Source organism: Dama dama, chromosome 24, assembly GCF_033118175.1.
Source record: "Dama dama isolate Ldn47 chromosome 24, ASM3311817v1, whole genome shotgun sequence".
NCBI lineage: Eukaryota > Metazoa > Chordata > Mammalia > Artiodactyla > Cervidae > Dama > Dama dama.
In genome coordinates, this window is record NC_083704.1 from 18,220,149 (window position 1) to 18,244,034 (window position 23,886).

General features: G+C 42.7%; 1 protein-coding gene across 1 annotated transcript; it reads left to right on the forward strand.

Annotated features, from left to right (window-relative positions):
• The first annotated feature begins 92 nt into the window (after nucleotides 1–92).
• On the forward strand, nucleotides 93–22,979 carry LOC133045635 (caspase-14-like). Its single transcript, XM_061127830.1, has 7 exons — nucleotides 93–2,430; nucleotides 3,885–3,937; nucleotides 5,190–5,339; nucleotides 11,905–12,130; nucleotides 12,624–12,740; nucleotides 19,743–19,852; nucleotides 21,009–22,979. Exons 1-7 carry the CDS (start codon nucleotides 2,085–2,087, stop codon nucleotides 21,108–21,110), a joined length of 1,104 nt encoding a protein of 367 aa, XP_060983813.1. The 5' UTR covers nucleotides 93–2,084; the 3' UTR covers nucleotides 21,111–22,979.
• The last annotated feature ends 907 nt before the right edge of the window (nucleotides 22,980–23,886 follow it).

A 23,886-nucleotide genomic window follows, 5' to 3' on the forward strand; every position in this document is an offset into this window, starting at 1 on the left:
AAAAGTAGGATCCTAATCTAGTGGAACCTAAGCCACCAGTGACTGGTGCCCTGTGTGTATGAGGCTGTGTGCTGGGGGAAGCGGGGGGCATTTAGGGGTGGCAGTGGTGTACTTGGGGCAGGAATGCAGGGCAGGCAGCTTAACACAGATGACGGATGGGGCGCCTGCTGCCTAAGGACTTACCTAGCCTCTGAGGCAAAGATGTTCGGGTTTCTTGGCCTCTTCAGTCTCCCTTGACCGACCCTCATCTTGGGCTCTGGGAGCCTAGAGCCAGTGAGGGCCCTGCCAGGGACTTGGGAGGGGAGAAGCAGAGATGAGGCCCAGAGGTGCAGGCTTCATCCAGTACAAATTTGCTCATCTTATACACAGCTGATGAATTTCAGTTACCAGAGCCCCCTCCCCACTCCTCATTTTTTCTTTTGGGGGCATATCATCTTAAAATTTGGAGAAATCATCTCATTTTCTCTAAATGTGGGGTAAAACTGAAATTTGCCTTTACGAAATCTGACTCCAGGAGTGAAGGCCTCTGGGGTCTGCATATCCCAGGCTCCAAGAATTTTTTTCCTCTTCCACTGTCTCCCACAAGTATTGACGTTCAGGCAGGAAGTGGGCAGTGAGCTTCAGCTGACTTGGAAACACTGCCCAGTTCCCCCCACCTCCTTTTTTTTTTAATGAAAAAAAAAATTGATTTGTTCTTAACTGCCCCAGAGTTAAAGCAAATTATTTTGGGGCGGGGGGCTTTGTGGGAGTAAACAGTCATCTGGCAGCTAGAGATAAGGCCTAGTAAGGCAGGAGGCAAAAAGGACCGAAGCCAAGCTTTCAAGATGCATTATACTGTTTCCAAGAGTATATTATGAAATAGCTCAATCAAAACAGTAAGTGGTACACTGCCTGTCACTCAGCATCACTCAAATGGAACAATCACCAGAATTTACTCACTACTGCTCGGCTCTCCCCTTTCCCCACTACCTCCTTTATTCTGCAATGAAGCTTTTAAAAGCAGATCCCAGACTTAGACCATTTCACCCTTCCACATTTCAACATGCATCTCTAAAAATCAAGGACATTTTTCTTCTGTAAGTACCATGTTATTACTCCACCAAAAAAGCAGTTAACAGTTTTTTTTTGCTTATCATCCGGTACTCAGCCCATATTCACAGTTTCTCTGATGGCCTCCGAAATGATTGTTTACAGTTGGTTTAATTGAGTCACGATTCAGATAAGTCCTGAGATTCTTTCACCAACTGTTTGAAAGGGTAAGTAATTTTGAGGCAGACGATGGTTTAAATGAGTCATCACTTCCTGAGAGCCCTATCAAGTCAGGGAACAGAGGAAAAGGAGGAAGAAGGGGGTTGCAAAGCTGCGAAGTGCTCCCCAAGGCAGTGCTCCTTTCACACCCCTCAGGCTGCACAGTGCATTTCCGACATCTATTGCCTTCAAATTATTAGTTTTTGTCACCAGGTCCTCTAAAAAACTAGTTTTTGCCACCAAGTCCTCTAAAAAAGCTGGCTCGATCCCATAATCTCTAGGTGTCTTTTCAGTTTCCAAGTTTTCCCCTGCTCCTTGGGGACTGGCTTAGGTAGCTGATAGACGCTTTAAGATCGGTGGTTCTCAAATTTGGCTGCAGGTTGGAATCACCTGGGAAGCTTTTTAAAAACCACTAGTACCTGGGTCGGTCACCCAGAGGGTCTAGTGTAATCAGGCTAGGTTGTGGCCTGGGCATGAGTAGTGGGCCTGGCGATTCTAACGTGCTGCCAAGGCAGAGAACTACGTAGGAGCCTTGCAGGGCGGGCACCACTCAGCTTTCCCAACCCAGGCTCCAAGGGTTAAACCGCAGACTAGCTCTTGTGGGCGGAGCGTGGCCTCTAGGGTGCGGGGCGGGGCTCCGGGTCGGGGGCGGGGCCCGGGCCAAAGCGGGGAAGGCGGGAGCTTCCAGGCCGCCCTGGTCCCGCTCTCTGGGCTTAGCTGGACGAGCGGAAACGCCTCCACTTTTCAAAACAAAGAGGAGAAGCGGGAGGCGTGTGTGGCGCGCAGGGCTCAGATAGGTCTCTTCTGCCCGGGCGCTTCAGCATCGCTGGGGGACAATGGAGGGGAGCCTGGGAAGCGGCCGGCGCTCGAGGTCAGACGGTCAGCCGGCGCCTGCGAAGATCTCGCCGGCCACAGAGGAGCTGCAGAGCCGCTTGCAGGAGACCCTGGACTTGCTATCCTCGCAGGAGCTGCGCAGCTTCCGCGACCACCTTAAGAAAGTGGAGCCGCGCGCGAGCCAGGTGAAGCTGGAGCTGGAGGGCCACAGCTCGTCGGGGCTGGCCGGCCTTCTTGCCAAGCTCTACCCGCCGGCCGCCGCCAAGCGCGTCCTTGTCCAGGTGCTGGAGCTGCTACCCCGCGCAGACCTGCTGCCGCGCTGGCAGAGCGCCCCCACCGATTGCCCTGGTGAGTGCGCGGGGATTCCCGGAGGTGGGGGTGCTCGGGGCCGCGGGGTTTGGCCCCCGCCGCCCGGGGATTCCCGGATTGGGGCCGGGGCGGGGGTGGGGTGGGTACTGACCTAGGGAGGGGGAGACTGGCGGGGGGAGGGCCCTAGGTGAGGGCCGGGTTTGGCCCCGGAGCCCAGGTGAGCGGCGGGGGACCGATTTTCTGCGAGGGGCGTTGGGGGAGGCGGAGCAAGAAGGACGAGGGCCTCGAGGGAGGGAGAGAGCCCGCGGCGGAGGGTGGGAGCCCGGGAGTCGGCGGGAAGAAGAGAGATCGTTCCCAGGCACGGAATCCAAGTGACCAGTCCAAAGCAGCCATCAGGGTTTACCATTCTGGGACGGGCTGAGAAATCCAGATTGACTCAGCAAGACTAAGGTGCATTTTTAGCAGTTACCTCCGAGTGGTTATGATGGAGAAGGTTTTTAGATGGTGCAATGAAAAACTCAGTGTTGGAATACACCGTTAGAACATTTGCCATAAATTTGGGAAGATGTGGTTTAGGAGCAAGAAACGTAACAAGCTGGGGGAGATTAGGGTTTCTCCTGGTAAATTTAATAAAGGTATGTGTGTATAATATATGAGGCAGTTTGTGTACACGTGTGTAGAGAGACAGAAGGAGAGAGTGAGAAAAAGGAGAAAGAGAAAGCAGCAGGTATGTTGGGCGTGTTGAGGTAGACACCAAAATATACTATAGCTGGTGTCTGTTCTCCCATGCTTATGATCTGATTGAGTTTCGAAGTACGTTGCTTTGCTGACATTTGAATTTGTAATGGGTGACCACCGTAAACCACCACAAAACATGGCCTGTAGGTAGAATACTGGCCCCGGGAAGCCTTCAGTTCTCCCTTGACTGCATCTGCACAACACTTACACTGTCCGTCCCTGAGTTGTTATCATGCTTTAGACTGTGAATCTCTTGCAGTTGGTAAAGTGGGTTATTTTTTGGTTTTTCAGAACCAACCAAACTACACAGTATCATGACTACGCACTATAGATGCCCCCCAAATACTTGAATGCTAAGTTTGTTTAATTAAAACACCAAATAGGGTCTTTAACTTCATTTGTCTCCTTATCAAAGTCTTGGTCTCCTTTTCTGGAGGTTCATGTTCAGTAATGTTCATTGGTCTTTATCCTTTTCATCTCTGGCCTGCCTCTCCCTGGCCCCTGAACCTGACTGAGGCCTAAAGGAGTTCTGTTAAGTTTCCATCCTCATGAGTTTGGGAGAGGGTTTTCATGATCCCGGAAACCTGTTCTGAAATGAGATTGAAGCCTGCTGGGCCCCAAAACGAAAGAGGCAACTGTTTTTCTTGGGATTTGCTTTCTGTTAACAGGAACGACTACAGATCATAATTAAAAAGAGAAAAGTGGGGGGAAAAAATGCTCTTTTCTGTTTTGTCTTTTCACGAAAATTCATTCAGTGATTCCACGAAAGATTCCAAAGAGAAGCTATGACTGTGTGGATGGTGAATTGGTAAGTATCTGGACTTTTATTCTAATGCTACACGTTAGTCGGCTTCCCTGCTGGCTCAGTGGTAAAGAATCCGTCTGCAGTGCAGAAGATGCAAGAGACGTGGGTTAGATCCTTGAGTGGGGAAGATCCCCTGGAGTACAAAATGGCAACCCACTCCAGTATTCTTGCCTGGAGAATCCCCATGGACAGCGGAGTCTGACAGGCTACAGTTCATGGGGTTGCAGAGAGTTGGACACTACTGAGCAACTTAGTGCACGCTCACACTTCAGTCAGTTCAGATAGTATTTAGACACCATTTGAATGGTTTTTGTGCTGCTTCTGCTGGGCTGAAAAGGAACATCTGTGTGGTTGTCTCAAGTGGTCAGATCTTTCTGCTTTCTGTTATAAATAGAAAAAGCAAAATATTAGTCAGTTAAAACCACTTTGCATGCATTAACCAAATTAGGTAAGTAGGTCAGTATCTCCATTTTACGAATCAGGGCACCGCAGGTTGTATGGCCTTGCACAACTACATAAATTGCTGGCTTCTGACTCTTTTCTGTTTGTTTTATTATGAACATTTAAAACATAAGCTAAAGTAGAAGAGAAAAATGAATCCCCAAACTCCAGTGCCGCCTTCCTAGAGCCCTACTTAAACAATTAGCAATGTAGCCAGTCTTGTTTGATCTGTTCCCTCGACCCTGTTATTTTAAAGCAACCCCCTCCCACACCCAGATATCTTATCACTTTCATACATACAATACTTGAGTATGTATTTAGCAAGCCTAGAAACAAATTCCTTAGTCTCGGTAGAGATGCGGTTAGCCTACAGATGTCCTTGGCTGGTTCCAATGTCTTGTACAGTTGGATTGTTTGAGTTCAGCTCTGATTCAAACGCAAATACATTTGAAGGTCTTTTAACACTCTTAGTTTATGATACCTTTCCCTCTAACCTCTTCTGTTGTTTGTTGCTGAAGCCTGGTTATTTGTCCTGTAGAATGTCCCACCTTCTGGATTTCCATAACTGCATTTTCCTTACACCGTGTAGTTATGTCATTTACCATTTGCCACTTTCCCTAAACGGGTAGTTATGGCTATGTATAGGAATTTAGAGATGAGATTGGCCTGTTGGTCCGAGTTTGACAAAGGTATTTGAAAGAATTATAAAGGAAGTCATGACAAGAGGAAACCAGTGTTAAACTCATTTCACATATAAGGCACATTTGGATTCAGTTTGGTTTTAACATTGTTTCTTGGCTTTCCTTGCAAACAGGACCATTATGACCTACGTGGCAGGCGGGAGGCCTTCCTCATGTGTGTGAAGAAGAACAGGCCAGGAGCTCACCAGGATGTCCAACTGATGAAGGATTGGCTTAACGAGTGCAAGTTCGAACAGACGTTGTGCATCGATCCTGACAAAATGGTACCAAGTTAAAAACAAAAGTGAAAATTTGTAGCTTGGGCCTTTCCTGGTGGTCCAGTGGTTAAGACTCTGTGCTTCCACTACAGGGGGCTCGGGTTCGATCCCTGGTCAGAGAACTAAGATCCCACATGTCCTGTGACATGGCAAAAAAAAAAAAGGAAAAATTGTAGCTTAGATATTATAATTTTCCTTTCTTCTTTAAAAAAATTGAGTTTTATTACCTGGTTAGAACCAGGGCCTGCTGAACGATGGACCTGAATGTCCTGATGAAATTCTAACCGAGCTTCCCTGATGGATACAGGAGCTTTTGTCATGTTCAGTTCAGTTCAGTTGCTCAGTCGTGTCCGACTCTTTGTGACCCAATGGACTGCAGCACACCAGGCTTCCTTGTCCATCACCAGCTCCCGGAGCCTGCTCAAACTCATGTCCATTGAGTTGGTGATACCATTGAACCATCTCATTCTCTGTTGTTCTCTTGTCCTCTCGGCGTCAATCTTTGCCAGCATCAGGGCCTTTTCCAATGAGTTGGCTCTTCGCAAAAGGTAGCCAAAGTATTGGAGTTTCAGCTTCAGCATCAGTCCTTACAATGAATATTCAAGATTGATTTCCTTTAGGATTGACAAAGTTTGATCTCCTTGCAGTCCAAGGGACTCACAAGAGTCTTCTCGAACACCACAGTTCAAAAGCATCAATTCTTCCACGCTCAGCTTTCTTTATGATCCAACTCTCACATCCATACATGACTACTGGAAAAACCACAGCTTTCACTAGACGGACTGTTGTTTCCTGACCTGCATACAGGTTTCTCAGGAGGCATGTAAAGTCGTCTGGTATTCCCATCTCTTTAAGAATTTTCCACAGTTTGTTGTGATCCACACAGTCAAAGGCTTTGGCATAGTCAATGAAGCAGAAGTAGATGTTTTTCTGGAACTCTCTTGCTTTTTTGATGATCTGGATGTTGGCAATTTGATCTCTGGTTCCTTTGCCTTTTCTAAATCGAGCTTGAACATCTGGAAGTTCTCAGTTCATGTACTGTTGAAGCCTGGCTTAGAGAATTTTGAGCATTACTTTGCTAGCATGTGAGATGAGTGCAATTGTGCAGTATTTTGAACATTCTTTGGCATTGCCTTTCTTTGGGTTAGAATGAAAACTGACCTTTTCCAGTCCTGTATTTTCCAAATTTTCTGGCATATTGAGTGCAGCACTTTCACAGCATCATATTTAGGTTTTGGAATAGCTCAACTGGAATTCCATCACCTCCACTAGCTTTGTTCGTAGTGATGCTTTCTAAGGCCCACTTGACTTCACATTCCAGGAGGTTTGGCTCTAGTTGAGTGATCACACCATCGTGCTTATCTGGGTCATGAAGATCTGTTTTGTATGGTTCTTCTGTGTATTCTTGCCACCTCCTCTCAATATCTTCTGCTTCTGTTAGGTCCATACCATTTCTGTCCTTTATTGTGCCCATCTTTGCATGAAATGTTCCCTTGGTATCTCTAATTTTCTTGAAGAGATCTCTAGTTTTTCCCATTCTGTTGTTTTCCTCTATTTCTTTGTACAGATCTCTGAGGAAGGCTTCCTTATCTCTCCTTGCTATTCTTTGGAACTCTGCATTGAGGGGATGTGGAGAGGGATTACTGAGAGCCCTGGGCAAAAATGTGTTGTGATTTAACTAGATGATAGAGAAGAAGATGAGGGGGAAGAGCGGTGGTGGATGGGTGGGCGCTTCATTGTGACCTCTCTGACCCCAGCTGAGTCCAGGTCTAGCCCTGCCTATCTTTTGGATTAATAACAGAGGAGAGTCTTCATAGACCCCAGGAGTCATTGCTAGTGAACATGAAGGAACAGCATAGCAGGAGGGCTAGAAGAACCGCACATGCCAACAGAGATGGAGTCCTATCTCTTACCAGTTGTTAGTCTAATCCTCAACTGGGGGTGACTTTGTCCCCCCTGGGGGCTACTTCTGACTGGAGACATTTTTGGCCTTCCCAGGTAGCACAGCAGTAAAGAACCCGCCTGCAAATGCAGGAGACACAAGAGACGTGGGTTTGATCCCTGGGTTGGAAAGATCCCCTGGAGAAGGAAATGGCAGCCCACTCCAGTATTCTTGCCTGGAGAATCCCATGGGCGGAGGAGCCTGGCGGACCGCAGTGCAGGGGATCACGAAGAGTCGGACGTGACTCAGCGTGCACTCAGGCCAGCGCACAGAGACATTTTTGTTTTTCATCACTGGAGGGAGCTGTTGGCCTTAGTGTGGATGCCAAGGTAGAACCAAGGGTCCGACTGAACATACGACAATGCGCAGCACAGCTCCCAAGGCAAAGCTCCCTGACACAAAGTGTCAGCAGTGCGATAATTCTAGAAATTCTGCCGTAAGTTAATGGACGGCTTTCTTATCTCTAAGATGGGGAGGTCATAGTAATTTATCATGTAGGGCTGGGGTGAGGATGAAATGAGCTGCTTTATGTAAAAGTTCTCAGGATAATAGCTGGCCCATAGTAAGTACTCGATAAATTTAGATTTTGTTTCAAAGTTAAAACCAGACTCCTTCATGTTTTCCACGGATTGTACCAGAATTTCTTCTGTGTTATGTGATTTTTTTTTAAACCCATCTTTTCCATTCAGGTGACAGATAATTGCCAATGTTTTTCTGGTTTATGCTCCTAAAGGTCCAGAAGTGACTTCTTTCTCTACATCCTGTCAACATTTATTTGTAAATATTTAGCAATCTTACTGGTAGAATTATTTTACTTTTTCATTTTCTTGACTATTAGCATGGTTGAACACCTTTTGGTCATTATTTTCCCTTCTGTGGATTACCTGTTTACATCCTTTGCCCTTTTTTCTTACTGGATTTTCTTTTCTTATTCTGTAGTTCTTTTCCCTGAATTTTAGACAAAATAGACTGCAGATATTTTTCTCCTGCCTTGTTACTTGCCTTTTGACTTTTTGTTGTCTCAAGTCACATGGAAGTTTTCATTGTAAACTCGTCAGTCTTTCTTTTTGTCAGCTTCTTGGTTTTTCTGCCTTGATTAAACCCCAGCTTAAAATTTAGTATTTTTTTTTTGGCTGCACTGGGTCTTTGTTGCCGTGCGGGCTTTCTCTAGTTGGTGAGCGGGGCTGCTTTTAGTTGCGGGGCTTGAACTTCTCGTTGCTGTGACTTCTCCTGTCGCAGAGCAGAGGCTGTAGGGCATGCGGGTTTCGGTGGTCGGGGCTCCCGGGCTCTGGATCACAGGCTCAGGGACTGTGGCAGATGGGCGTAGTTGCTCCTTGGCATGTGGGTTCCCGGATCAGGTGTCAGACCCTGCTCTCTTGCATTGGCAGGCGGATTCTTTACCACTGAGCTGAGAGGGAAGTCCCCCAGCTAAAAATTTTTACAGTTATTTTTCTATAATATCTTTATAGTTAAGGTTAGCCTTCTGCTCACTGAAACAGTGAGGTTGGGAGGTCTACCTTTATTTCCAAGCCAGTTCTCACTTGGTGGTGGTACATCCTTTCCCCACATATGTGAAATTCCATTCTTGTCATAAATTAAATCCCTGTATGTGTATTTGGATTGATTTCTGGATTCTAAAATATCTATTCATATATTTGTTTATACTTATGCTGCTATATCAGTGTTTTGTTCACCATGATTTTATAGTGCATTTGGACATCTGAGATGATCTATCGCCCATTCATTGTTTTTTTTTGTTTGTTTTTATTTGTTTGCCTTTGTTTTTTACTTCTGAATGTTCTTTGCTATTCTTGAGTACCTTGCTATTTCTGAGGATCTGTTTTCTGTGACCTTGAGAACCATCTAGTTAAGTTTCACAGAAATCCTTTGAGGTTTTAACTCATACGACATTGACTAGAAATTTATTTGGAGTTAACTGACGAATTAATAGTATTGAGTCATCGCAATCAGAAACTTCAGGCTGTCATAGTTTATGTTGCCTCTTCACTGAAGATTTTTTAAATAATTTTCTTCACTTAGATAATGTTCATCTCTTGTTAGGTTTATCCCTAGGTAATGTTCTACTTTTGTTGTGACCTTCAAAGGATCCCTTTTCCATTATCCAGTTTAAATGTTTTATTCCTAGGTAATTAGGGAACTCTCAGTTCAGTTCAGTCGCCCAGTCGTGTCTGACTCTTTGCGACCCCATGAACTGCAGCACGCCAGGTCTCCCTATCCATCACCAACTCCCGGAGTCCACCCAAACCCATGTCCATTGAGTTGGTGATGCCATCCAACCATCTCATCCTCTGTTGTCCCCTTCTCCTCCTGCCCTCAATCTTTCCCAGCATCAGGGTCTTTTCCAATGAGTCAGCTCTTCACATCAGGTGGCCAAAGTATTGGAGTTTCAGCTTCAACATCAGTCCTTCCAATGAACACCCAGGACTGATCTCCTTTAGGATGGACTGGTTGGATCTCCTTGCAGTCCAAGGGACTCTCAAGAGTCTTCTCCAATACCACAGTTCAAAAGCATCAATTCTTCTGTGCTCAGCTTTCTTTATAGTCCAAGTCTCACATCCATACATGACTACTGGAAAAACCATAGCCTTGACTAGATGGACCTTTGTTGACAAAGTAATGTCTCTGCTTTTCAATATGCTGTCTGGATTAGGGAACTTAGATCTTTGTAAATTAAGTTTGTATCTGGTCAACCTGCAGATCTCTACTTTTAATAGGTTTTAGTTGAGTATACTGTTCATACTGTTCATGGGGTTCTCAAGGCAAGAATTCTGAAATGGTTTGCCATTCCCTTCTCCAGTGGACCGCATTCTGTCAGACCTCTCCACCACGGCCCGTCCGTCTTGGGTGGCCCCACACGGCATGCCTTAGTTTCACTGAGTTAGACAAGGCTGTGGTCCTGTGATCAGATTGGCTCGTTTTCTGTGATTATGGTTTCAGTGTGTCTGCCCTCTGATGCCCTCTCGCAACACCTACCGTCTTACTTGGGTTTCTCTTACCTTGGACGAGGGGTGTCTCCTCACGGCCGCCCCTCCTGACCTTGAACGTGGGGTAGCTCCTCTCGGCCGCTCCTGTGTCGTCGCAGCCTGGCGCTCTCGGTCACTGCCCCTGACCTGGGCGAAGGGTAGATCAGTGGAGAAATAACTGCAAAAAGAATGAAGGGATGGTGCCAAAGCAAAAACAATACCCAGTTATGGATGTGACTGGTGATAGAAGCAAGGTCCGATGCTGTAAAGAGCAATATTGCATAGGAACCTGGAATGTTAGGTTCATGAATCAAGGCAAATTGGAAGTGGTCAAACAGGAGATGGCAAGAGTGAACGTCGACATTCTAGGAATCAGCGAACTAAAATGGACTGGAATGGGTGAATTTAATTCAGATGACCATTGTATCTACTACTAGATAGCATATTAAAAAGCAGAGACATTACTTTGCCAACAAAGGTCCATCTAGTCAAGGCTATGGTTTTTCCAGTGGTCATGTGTGGATGTGAGAGTTGGACTGTGAAGAAAGCTGAACACCAAAGAATTCATGCTTTTGAACTATGGTGTTAGAGAAGACTCTTGAGAGTCCTTTGGACTGCAAGGAGATCCAACCAGTCCATCCTAAATGAGATCAGTCCTGGCTGTTCATTGGAAGGACTGATGCTAAAGTTGAAACTCCAATACTTTGGCCACCTGATGTGAAGAGCTGACTCATTGGAAAAGACCCTGATGCTGGGAAAGATTGAGGGCAGGAGGAGAAGGGAACAACAGAGGATGAGATGGGTGAATGGCATAACCAGCTTGATGGACATGAGTTTGAGTAAACTCCGGGAGTTGGTGATGGACAGGGAGGCCTGGCGAGCTGTGATTCATGGGGTCGCAAAGAGTCAGACACGACTGAGCGACTGAACTGAACTGAACTGAATTGAGTATATTTCTAGAAAGTCATATTATCTATAAGCAATGAGTCTTTTTTCCAATATTTATACTTCATTTAATTTTTGCTGTACTGTATTGAAATGGCCAGGATCTTTGTTCCAACATAGTGAGAGCAGCCATTCTTGTCTTGCTTATTTTTTTAGGGGAATTGATTCTGCTGATGCCTCTTGATAGATTCTGGCAAGTGGATATGATTGGAAAGACTCCTTCATTCCTTGCCATTTCTAGCTAACTGAGGGTATTAATTTTATAAAATACTTTTTATATTAAAATAATTTAAACACATGTACACCCATGTCTGATTCATGTTAATGTGTGGCAAAAACCACTACAATATTGTAAAGTAATTAGCCTCCAATTAAAATAAATTAATTAATTTTAAAAAAAGTTAATAATGTAGCATTTAAATGCATTAATTCTTTGGGGAACTATAGTTTTGTTATATTTTGTGGTAGAGAATCAGAAGTGCCATAATTTTGTCAAACAAGAACCACCATTGATAATAAAATAAATCATACGAAGTCTGAAAGCAACCAAAAGTGAAGTGATAAGTCATACTGACACTATAGAGATGTAGGTATTTTCATATTTGTCATCTCATTGATTCATCTTGTAAAGAAGCCATCTCTGGGATTTCTGGTTTTTTCTCCTTCCAGTTTTTTTTAAATATGTTATCCTATTTTACAGGACTTACTTGGAAAGATAACATCATTTCGTGATGGACTAAATGAAATTAAAGATGACATTGCCTGTTGCCTTGTTACTCTTATGTCCCATGGAGAAGAAGGTTTTATCAAAATGAAAGACGGTGAAAAAGTCAGCCTGGAAGACATTTTTGAAATGTTCAACAATAAAAATTGTCCAGCACTTCAAGAGAAACCAAAAATTTTTATAATCCAGGCCTGCAGAGGAGGTAAGTGGAGATGTCTTTGTATCATTCTCTTTCCAGGAAATTCTCATGTTGATGATTGAGGAAAGAAGAGTGAGTTTTAAAAAATTATTTTTTAATAATTATATTAAATTATATAACTGAAGATACATCAGACCCATAGCTGATGTATCTTACGTTATATAGCATACTAGGGACTTTGAGCTGGGAGAAAGGGATGGAGTGGCAGCTTACCTGGGTTAGGATGGTTAATTTAATCTGAGGAAGGTCTAAGTCATTAAAATCATAAGGTAGATCGGAGAGCCTCAAATTCTGGGGGAGAGATGGACAATTTTCTGGGGGAATGTCCCATCATTCATGTGATTCTAAATGGCTTGCGGGACTAATTTCTGATTTATGTAACTTTGGTTTTAATTATTTCTCTTGTGAAGATACAAGCTTCTTGTGACTTTTATTAAAGGTTATTCATGTCAACGGTATATTATTGTAGTTTGTGTTTTCATTCCTCAAAAAACAGAGAGAAGAGACAGTGGTGTTGAAACAGATGATGAACCCATGGACTTGGATGATGGATCAGAGAAGAAGAGGCTGCCTACGTTCAGTGATTATTTCATCATATATCCCACCCAAGCAGGTAAGATAGTGAGGCTTGAAGATACATATTCATTCAGAGGATTTAGTTTATTCCTACTGATTTTTGAAAATTCTTTTCTTTTTTTTTTTTGCCTCTCTGCGAGGCTTGTGGGATCCTAGTTCCTTGACCCTGGATTGAACCTGGGCCCTTGGCAGTGGAAGCGCAGAGTCTCAACCACTGGACCACCAGGGCATTCCCAGAAATCTTTCTTAAAAAAATTATCTGTGCCTTATAGATTGATGTGCATGGGGGAAATTTTCGTTATCGCATCCATCTCCCTTCAGAAACTATTTCACTTTCAGAGATGACAGGTTTGCATCTGACTGTTTATCTCTTCCAGGAAGACACCACCCTCTTAGCAGAGTATCACATATGAAATAAGATCATTGGCTTTCATGTGAGAAAGATCTTGACCCAAAGCCAACTCTGCTGTCTTTGAGACCTTTATATTTTCTAGCCTCTAGATATGTCAGTTTCTTTATCCAAAATAAGAATGATAAAATTTTCTTATTTCACTGGGATGTTTATAAATTAAATTATGAATGCAGGTGTTGTGCTTATTGTAATAACTGGCATAATAAGTTTAAAAATTGATTAATTTTACTACTAATATGTTGATTACATTATTGTCTTTATTATTAATACTAATAAAAATCCAAAAGAGTGTTGTGTGCTGAAGGAGTGGACTTGATTCAGTCATGGAAGGGAAATAGGAAAATGTAGAGAAGATAGAAGTAAGTGTCAAGGGCATTTATTTAGCTGTTTTTATACTGACTTTCTTGAAAAAGGATTAAAATAGCTTATGTATGTATGTGTGTGTGTGTGTGTGTGTGTGTGTATAAAACATATAACATATACAGATATGTATGTATATACAATTTAAGATAAAATGTTAGTGAAGAAATGGAAGCAAAGGAAAATAAGGAGAGAAATGTAAAATGAAAATGTCCCTATTAAAGTTAGATATAACTTTATTCACCCAAGAGCGATGAAAGCATATATCCTAATAGACACTTGCACATGAATGTTCATAGCAGATTTATGTGAAATAGTCAGACTGGAACCAATCCAAATGACCAACAGGTGAAAGAATTAACAAATCGTGGTATATCATACATAAAGTACTACTCAGCAATAAAAGCAATGAGTTCCTGACACATGCTAGAGCATAGATGAAGGTCAAAGTATTCCTGATGACTGAAAGAAGCTGGACAGAATAAAGCAGATAACTGTGTGGTCCCATGCACAAAAAATTCTACAAAGTACAAAGTAATCTATCAGACAGCAAATCAATACTACTTGCAGATGGGGATGAAGAGGTAAGGAAGGACTGCTAGGGCCATGAGAACATTGGAGGAGGAGGATTGGATTCATTATGTTGGCTTTAAGTATACATATGTCGAAACTTACTAAACCATTTGCTTAAAATATGTATGGATGATAGTCAGTGGTCAATTATACTTTTATAAAGCTGAAAATTTTAAAGTTAGGTGTAAGGCAAGCAGGTGTAACCTACTTAGGTGTTACCCAAATAGGTTACACAAAATAGGTGTAACCCGTTCTCACTCCTACTCTCTAACATGGCATGAGTAGTCCTAGCTAATGTATTAACAGAAATATAAGGATCAGTATTCTAGAAAACGATAGTTTTCAATACAGTAACAATAATCACTTAGGACATAAAAGAGAAAAGAAAAAAGATACCGTATTACTTTGTCTTGCTTTAGTGAATGATGTCTAGGAATGACTAACAAAAGAGGAGCAAGACTTCATTAGGGAAAATGAGAGAACATTCTAGAAAGACATAAAGGAAGACCTGAATCAGTGGTGGAAAATACCTTGCTCATGGTTGAAAATTGCAGTACAATGGAAATGACTGTTTTTTTCCCTCCGAATTAGTTTGTAAATTGAATTCTAAAGTGTTTTTTCATGGAATTTGACAAACTAATCACAGAATTTTTATGGAACAGTTAAGGGTCAAGACAATGTAACTTGACCTCCAATTTTGTTGAATGAATGAATTTTGTGACTGTGTGCTGGCTATTTATGTTGAAGACTAGAGGTTCAGTAGGGAACAAAAGAATGAAAAATCTCTGCCTCCAGGGAGCTTATGTTCTGGGGAGGGAGACAGAAAATAAACACATACAGAAAGTGGGTACTGGGTTGCTTTATGATTCCAGTTCTATGAAGTGCAAAAACAGGTGAAATTAATCGATGGTGGGAGGTGGGAGTCAGGGTGCACAGTGTGTGGAGTGGTGATGACCACAGCAGCGAAAGTGGACTTGTGAAGTGCTGGCATCGTCGTGTTTCTTGATGAGGGTGCCCATGCTTGGAGTGTGTTCATTGGACGGAAACTTACTGAGCTCTTATGTACCCACAGGGCTTCCCTTGTAGCTCTCCGTAAAGCATCTGCCTGCAACACAGGAGACCCAGGTTCAATTCCTGGGTTGGGAAGATCCCCTGGAGAAGGAAATGGCACCCCACTCCAATATGCTTCACACACTTTTCTGTATGATGTTTACCCTTCAGTGAAATAAATACCAGAAATAAAATATGTTAGATGGCGATAAGTGCTATGAAGAAAAATAATGCAGGAACAGGGAGAGGGAGTATTGAGGGGCAGGAGTGGAGGTTGTAGTTTTTTAAAAAGTGATGTGTAGAGATGTTCCCATTGAGAAGCTGATTATTGCGTAGAATTGAAGGCCATGAGAGCGTGAGCTATGCAGATATTTGAGAAAGCGTGTCTTCTAAGATAAGGACAGCTAGTAGAAAGCAATGACCTAGCAATAATTGAGATAATGTGTTAGCATGTCATGTTATCATGGTGGATATGTCAATTTCTTCTGTAGTTCTGTTATCTATTTTTGTTTTCTTTATTTGTTTTGAGGCAACTTTAGTAGAGGGATAAGATTTTAGAATTGTTATACTTTGTGGTGACATAAATATATAATCATTGTTTAGTGAACCTTCTACCCCCAATAGTACTTTTTATGATATTAGTTTTTCTCTGATATTCATATAGATACTCCAGAATATATTATTCTGGTCCATATTTGCCTGGTATATCTCCTTCAGACCTTTTCTATTAACCTGTTTAGGTCCTTATGTTTTAGGTGGTCTTTTAAAGAGAATATAGTTAGATTTTGTTTTTTAATCCAATCTGATATCACTTTTTCCTGGTGAGTTAAGACAAGTTATCTTTATTGTCACTATTGATACATTTACACTTTTACCATTATACCTGGTGCTATTTATTTGCTTTATTCCCCCTCCTTTATTGCTTTTCTTTTAAAAAATTGAAGTGTAGTTGGTATATACAGTATTATGGTGGTTTTATTGCTCTTGTTTTTGATTATGAGTTTGATTTGTTATTATTACATTTTATCTCTCTACTGACTTAGAAGGTATGAATTTCATATCTCTTTTTCTCATGGTTCCCCTTGAAATGTTATATGCGTGTACTTAACCTAAAGTTAATAAAAAGCTTATTCTTACTTCCTGATGATACACAGAACCACCTTAGAATGCTAATTCTTTTATTTTTGTATCTTTATTTATATGAAATTACTTATGTATTCTTACATTCCTTTTATCCTAATTTTCTTCTAAATGAAGACATTAACCCAACACATTTTCATCAGGTTGACATGTACTAGGGTGACAAGCACTATGCTAGGTAATGCCTATTCCTTTTTTAAAACCCTACAAATTAGAACATTTCATAGTATTTTTATACAGTGTATGTTTGTTTATATTTACCCATATGTTTACCACTTCCTCTGTTCTCTAGTCTGTCCTGAATCTCAGACCATATTCTTTCTTCGTGAGGTATGTTCTTTAGAAACTCATTTAGGGAAGATTTATAGGTGGTAAAATCACTTTACACCCAAATCTATCTGACTGATCACGTAACAATGCCTTTGCTTGTTCCTCCTTGTGATTCATTCATTTCTTTAAGCATTTCATGCAGTTATTTTATATTTTGTCTCTCATACTTCCAATATCTAAAGTCTTTGGGAATCTCTCTTATGGTGGTTTCCGTTGCCTGTCACTCTTGGGGGTTTGTTTCTTTGTGTGTTTGAACTCCTAGCTCATTTGCTGAATCTTAATCTCTTACTCCTGGGGACATAAATCCGGTGTACTTGCCTTTAGAGAGCGTCATCACCCATGTGGACCTCTGTGGGAATCTTTATCTCCCTCCCTCCCAGGCGCATCTTTCGGGCTTGACACTTCTCCGTAGGCACAGCACAGCTCTGGTGTTCCTATTTACTTTCTGCTCCTGGTTGAAGTTTCAACTTCCTCATTAACAGAAATGGTTTGCCTTGGGGATTTCCATTCGTTTCTGTTAGCCCAGAATAGCATTAAGCTTTTTTGCTTTAATCAAGAATTAAGTTTTATAACTGGAGGAATATTTAAAGTGCCCAGAGGCTTCCCTGGTGGCTCAGATGGTAAAGAATCTGCCTGCAATGCAAAAGTCCCCGGTTCAGTCCCTAGGTTGGGAAGATCCCCTGGAGAAGGGAATGGTTACCCACTTCAGTATTCTTGCCTGGAGAATTCCATGGACAAAGGAGCCTGGCCATTTACAGTGCATGGGATCACAAAGAGTCGGACACAACTGAGCGACTAACACTCTTTCCAAGTGCTCAAAGTGGAAAACTTGGAATATGTAGTAAGATGAATTTTTTGGGTCACCCTTTTTTTTTTTTTTTTTAAATTTCATGATCCCATTTCTTTTTATTATTTTGGTGTGCAGCATGTGGGATTTTAGTTCCCTGATCAGGAATCGAACTCATGCCCCCTGAAGTGGAAGCTCAGAGTCCTACCCACTGGACCACCAAGGAGTTGCCTTGGGTCACCCATTTTTACCCAGTGGAATGAGGCAGTACCAAATACGTCTGGGGTTGTGGGGCAACGAGTACTTCCATATACCATTGATGAGAGCAAGTTACATTGCCTCTTTGGAGATTAATGTGTGATACCAAGAAAATTAAAAGTATATTTATGCCCAGCAGTTTCACTTCTGGGTATACACCCTAGTGTTGTAGTCTGTAAATCAGGGGGCCACAGTGAAGTCACACCGCTATACTGAATTCTGTGAACCACCAGCTCAGATAAGTTACGGTTCCAATAATTAGACGGTGCTGTGTTTTTCTGATATCATATTTTAGGGGTACCGAGTTTTGAAGGGTTGCTGAGCTAAGGAGCAAGCACCATTGTGGTGTCCTAAGTGGAGAAGTCATGCAGTGCCCATCAGGGACACACATCCCAGTAGTAACTGTGGTTATTTAGGAATAAGGGACACCCCTGGTGGTCCAGTGGTTAGGACTCTGCTCTCACAGCTGAGGGCACAGGTTCAATCCCCGGTTAGGGGACTAAGATCCCGCAAGCCCAGTGGCATGACCAAAAATAAATAAATAAAAATATTTTTCTTTCTATTTGTATGGGCTTTTTTTGGACCATCTGTTCATGTGCCGGTTGGCCATTCCTGTTGCCCAGTATTGCACTGGGTTGTTTGTTTTCTTATTAAATTATGTATATTCTGAATACTAGTCCTTTCTCTGGTACAAGTTACAAGTACTTTCTCCCACTCTGTGACTGGCTTTTCATTTTCTTAAAGATGTCTTTCAGAAAGCAAGAGTTTTGTAAGCATTCAGTGGTGGTTCTGTAGTAGAATTCTCACCTGCTGAAGAGCAAGAATTTTATGTTTCTACTCCAGTTTATCAACTTTTCTTTTATGGCTTATGCCTTTTGTGTTGTAAGAAACCTTGGCATACCCCGAAGTTGCAAACATGTCCCGTGTTTTTTTGTGTTCCAACCCAGGTTTACTATGAGAGAGTGCCGTTTTCACATTCCTTCCACACTATACAGACATATTTTGTGTTTTTCAATCTAATAATAAGCATAATTTTGGTAGTCAAACCCTTGAATACCCCCAAATAAATTCCATATAGATATATTTAGGGTTATTTAGCTTAAAATGCTAGAGCAAAAGTCAGCAATAAAAAAGTAGAAAGGGGATGTGTACGTGCATGCTAAGTCACTCAGTTGTGTCCAACTCGTTTTGACTCATGGACCGTAGCCCGCCAGGTTCCTCTGTCCGTGGAATTCTCCAGGCAAGAACACTGAAGTGGGTTGCCATGCCCTCCTCCAGGCGATCTTCCTGACCCAGGGACTGAACCTGCATCTCTTATGTCTCTTGCATTGGCAGACCTTCTTTACCACCAGCGCCACCTGGGAAGCCCAAAAAGGGGATAAATAAAGCAAATATGACAAAAACTGATAACTCTAGGATCTGAGGGATGATTATTTGGAGGGGGATCATTCAACTTTGCTTTCTACTTTTGTGTATATTTGAAAACTTTGAAGCTAGATTAAAAAAATGTATATTTAAAGATTTGCTCTTGAGAGGTTGTGTGCAGTTGGTCACACAAGTCTTATGTCTGTGCTTAGTCGCTCAGCTGTGTCCAACTCTTTGCAACCCCATGGACGTTAGCCCATCAGACTCCTCTGTCCATGGGGATTCTCCGTCTTAATGCAGTGTTTCTTTTTCTAAAGTTTTTATTGAAGTACATTTGATTTACAGTGTTGTGTTAGCTTCACGCGTACAGCAAAGTGGTTCATATATATTCTTTTTTGGGCTTCCTTGGTGGCTCATATGGGGAAGAATCCACCTGCAATGAGGGAGACCTGGGTTTGATCCCTGGGTTGGGAAGAACCCCTGGAGGAGGGCATGGCAACCCACTCCAGTATTCTTGCCTGGAGAATCCCCATGGACAGAGGAGCCTGGCGGGCTAGAGTCCATGGGGTCATAAAGAATCAGACACAACTGAGCAAGTAAACACACACATATATTCTTTTTTAGATTCTTTTCCATAATGCCGGTTTTTCTGTATTATCAGTTCAAACCCATTTTCTAGGTTTTAACTATGGAGCAAAGAACAAGTTTGCTGAAAGTAGAGGAGGAAAATGGATGAAGTGGTTTTTTTTTTTTTTTCTTTATAGATCATGTCGCTTTACGGGATCCCCGCACTGGCTCTGTGATGATCAAGGAGATGACTGAAGTCTTTAAGCAGTATGGAAATAAGTGGCACATCGCTGACTTCTTTACCATAGTAAGTCAATTCCAAGTGAACACGTGCTCCATTCAGTCTAAAGCTAACGCACTTGATGAAAACATTTTCATGAGAAGACTGACTCCAGCCATGAAAGCATCAGAGAGGTTCAGAAGTTGCCTGTAAACAGTGGGCTGGTGAGTTTAGAGGGCTGTGGCAGAAGGCGTGGCTGAGCCAGGCGCCAGTCGGATACCTCATTCAATAGAACACGAGTGAGTTGGCTGTTAGTGAGCCTGGAAGTTCTGTCTGCACTACGGTCCTGCCAGCCTGATTTATCTCCCCCAGGAAGAGGGGAGAACCAGAGGGCTTCTTTGAGGACCAACACTGTCTTACATTTGTCTGCCCAGCTTGTAGCCAATAGTAAATGTTCTGTGAATGAATGAGGGGCCAAGAATTATAGCAGATTTATATGCACACTGTAGTTTGGAGGAGGGCCTGATGATAGTGGTTTACCATATCAGGATTAAAGAGTAATTTTCTTCTTAATCTGGGAGTTTTATCTCCGAAGAGAGCTAACTAGAAAAGGTTGTAAATGAGCACAGTAACAGCAGTACTAGCACCTTCTGAACGCTCACTCTGTGCCAGTTACTGTTCCTTGCAATTGACAGATATTAAGTTTTTCAACAGCCCTCTGGCAGGTACTTTGATGCCCATCCCCTGTGACAAATGCAGAGCTAGGGAACTGGCAACCTGGGCTTTCTAGTCCAGACAAAGTGCTTTTTAGAGCTCATGCCTTAATCACAGTCACGCAGTATTACTCCTTAGGAGCGTCCCAGTTGGTTCAGTGGTAAAGAATCCACCTGCCAATGCAGGAGACGAAGGAGAAGAAGGTTCGATCCCTGGGTCAGGAAGATCCCCTGGAGAAGGGCCTGGCAACCCATTCCCGTATTCTTGTCTGGAGGATCCGATGGACCGAGGAGCCTGGTGGGCTATAGTCCGTGGAGTTGCAAAGTGTGGGACACAACCGAAGTGACTTAGCACGCTGTGCACACTTCAGCGCTCTTTCCATCCACAGCGCTGCCTTCGGTGGGATGTGGGTGACCTTTGCTTTTCCTGGTGCAGTCAGACAATTCTGCCTTCACCTTCTGTGGGGTTTACTAAGAGGCTTTTGAGGGTCTTACAGTTCTTTTGGACAGTTTGTTCTTTTCTCTTACAGGTGAATAACAGAGTGGTGCACCGTGACTTTAATCTATGTAACAAACCAATAAAAATATCACTGGTAATGGAGTCAACTTTAACAAAATTTGTATACTTTTGACAGGAGGATGATTCAAAAAACAAGGACTGCTTTGCAACAGTTTGTAAAGAGCTATGAGCATTTGTAGCATTGTACTAACAGTTACCATTTTGCATTATTCTTGTCACTGGTGTTTCTTCAGTTTGTTTTGTATATATATATATAATTTTTATAAGATTTAAGTCTGCTTACTTGATACTTGTAAGTCTTTTTTAATTTTTTTTAAGATCACTGTTTTCTGAAAAAACACTTTGCTGAACTGTTATCAAAACATGGACGTCCAGCTCCATTTGTGTACTGTTTTTATCCTGTGTTTCTCTTGCTGATTGCCCCACCCTCTCCACCCACAGTTTGATGCTGGTGTTAAGGCTTGTTTTCTTGGTTTAGTCAAGAATTACTGGGTGTGGTCTTGTCCTCTATTGTACCTTATTTCCCCAGACTGTTGTCTGTAGCCAGTCTGATCTCTTGGAATCCGTAAGCCATTCTCAGGCCTTAACCTGGATCACTCTGGGCCTTTGAGGCCTTCATGTGTTTACTTTGCACCTGCTTCCCACCTTCCTCCTTGCTCCTTATACCTTTGAGCTGCTGTCTTCTCCACTTGGAACCCTCTATTCCACCCCACATAGGTAAGTCCTTGCCATTCTTTAGAATTTGGTTTAAGCATCACTCACACAGGGAGGCTTTCCATAGCCCCATGCTAGGTCAGCTCCTTCTAAGTGCCCAGAGACTCTCAGCTTCTCTTCTGTAGCATTGAAATGACTATCTAGTGCCTGTTTTCTCTCTCTCCAGTTTAGTCGTGAACTCCAAGAGGCAGAGGCTGTGTGTCTCATTCATGGCTGTATCCTAGCTTCCGTCCGTTCCTTAGGACACAGAGAGACCATGCAGTGAACATTTAGTGAGTGACTGAGCCCTGTGTTTTAATTATTTTACCCCTTCTGCAGACCTGGCCTCTTGCATATCTAGCCACCTGCCATTCATCCCCCCACACGTGCATGTCTCATGGCTGCTTTTACTCAACAAGTTGGAAGTTAACCTGAGTTTCCCCAAAATCCTTTCATAAAACCCACTGCATTGTTCATAATCCTTTGACTGCCCACTGCCTGCACGATATACACCCCAAGTCCCCTAGGAGAATATTGCACGTCTTTCTCTGTCAGGCTCAATCTACACTACTCATGTGCTGCCTATTTCTCCTGGTAATTCGCCCTCCCTTAATAATCCTGTCTCACAGAATCGGGCTTGTGAATGAGTGAATGTGGATGAACTCTCCTGGATATGTTATTGTATCAGAATTCAGTCTCTCCTTTTGGTCTGAAATGCCCATTCCTTTCTACTGTATGTTCTTCAGGGTGCAACTTGGGTCCCATCCCATAGTAAAGAAAACTGTACGTAGACTAATGTTTCTAGAGTAACAAACTGTGGACTGAGTATGAATTTTTGTATTCCAATTTTGGTTGTAACTCTGGACTGCTTCTGGACCTGTTTCCTCATCTGTATGAAAGGAGGTTTGGCTCAGCAGACCCTGAGAACCCACCCCCCTGGACTTCAGTGAACTTGAACTGCTTAGTGAACTTGCTTCTGAACACCCTGCAGGTGGGACTGTTGCCGAACCTAAGGGTTCAAGCTGGCGGTTGCATAAGACTGTTGGGTCTGTATTAGGATGCAGGTGGTTAGTGAGAATGCTTGAAGATTGAGAGCCAAATGAACTGAAGCAATCCGGAATCTCCAGGCCTATCTCCATTTCAGAGATCATTGTGTCCATTTTAGGTAATGTGATTTCTTAAGTATAAATATATGTGATTTAATTTTTAAGCATTTGCATTCTGATACTTGATATGTAGCTTTGGTTTTGTATAGAGCATTAAAATGTCTCCGGTTCATAAAACATGACCATCTGGTGAGACTTCTCTATTCACTTGGGTTTTGGAGGACTTCTAGGCACAGAGGCTTGTTTCAGGGAGGCGGCATCAGCTGAAATATCAACAGCTGTTATTTCCTGGGAGCGGTTAGGTCGTTCAGATTCACAGTTAGCGTGTAGTGATGCTGGGATTTCAATGCATGAATAATATAAGAGATGAAATGCCAAATGACAGAGAAAAGTTTTAAGACAGAATGCTTTTGATGGACGGAAGAGACCATTCCATTACCGCTGAACTGATGGAATGAAGGCTTTGGGACAAAGGAGGGAAAAATTATTTTGGAACCCTGCTCAAACCACTACAGGTAAATTAGGGTCATAGAGAACTGGAGGACAACTAGGTACCAAACAGATGAAGAGGAGAAAGGAGGAATTCTGGTTACAAAGGTAGATGGCCCAAGATGAACTTGATGCCTGGGGCCAGCTAACCACCCCATATTTCTCTCAGCTTCAAATCAGTACAGAATCTCCTGGCCATTCAACCCATGTGAAATACAGCCACACCCCCACACCCCCCCAAAATAGTCCCTGGCACAATTTTATATTTGAAAAAGAAATTGAAGCCCAGTGTTTACTATTTTTTAAATACAGACCCAAGGAACCAAAGTTTGCAAAAGAAAGGCTGAGATTTTTATTTTAAATGTGTACGAATAAAAAATATTGGAGAAACTTGTGCAGAGGACCAGGAGGCTGAGGTGGGAGGGAGGACCCTTGGCTGGGGAGCTACCACAGTTTGACAAGTGCCCCCTAGGCTGAGGGCTCCTCACTCTGGCTTACTATCACTATGATACATTTTCACCTTTGAAGATAACTTGCTTCCTTGCTGAAAATTTTCATCATGCTTCACACTTCTCAAGGACAGTTGTTTTGTGGAAAAAA

Coding starts and splice junctions, on each gene's coding strand:
- LOC133045635 (XM_061127830.1), top strand. CDS start 2,085: ATGGAGGGGAGCCTGGGAAGCGGCCGGCGCTCGAGGTCAGACGGTCAG. Junction 3,938..5,189: donor ACTGTGTGGATGGTGAATTG/GTAAGTATCTGG, acceptor CCTTGCAAACAG/GACCATTATGACCTACGTGG. Junction 12,741..19,742: donor CATATATCCCACCCAAGCAG/GTAAGATAGTGA, acceptor TTTTCTTTATAG/ATCATGTCGCTTTACGGGAT.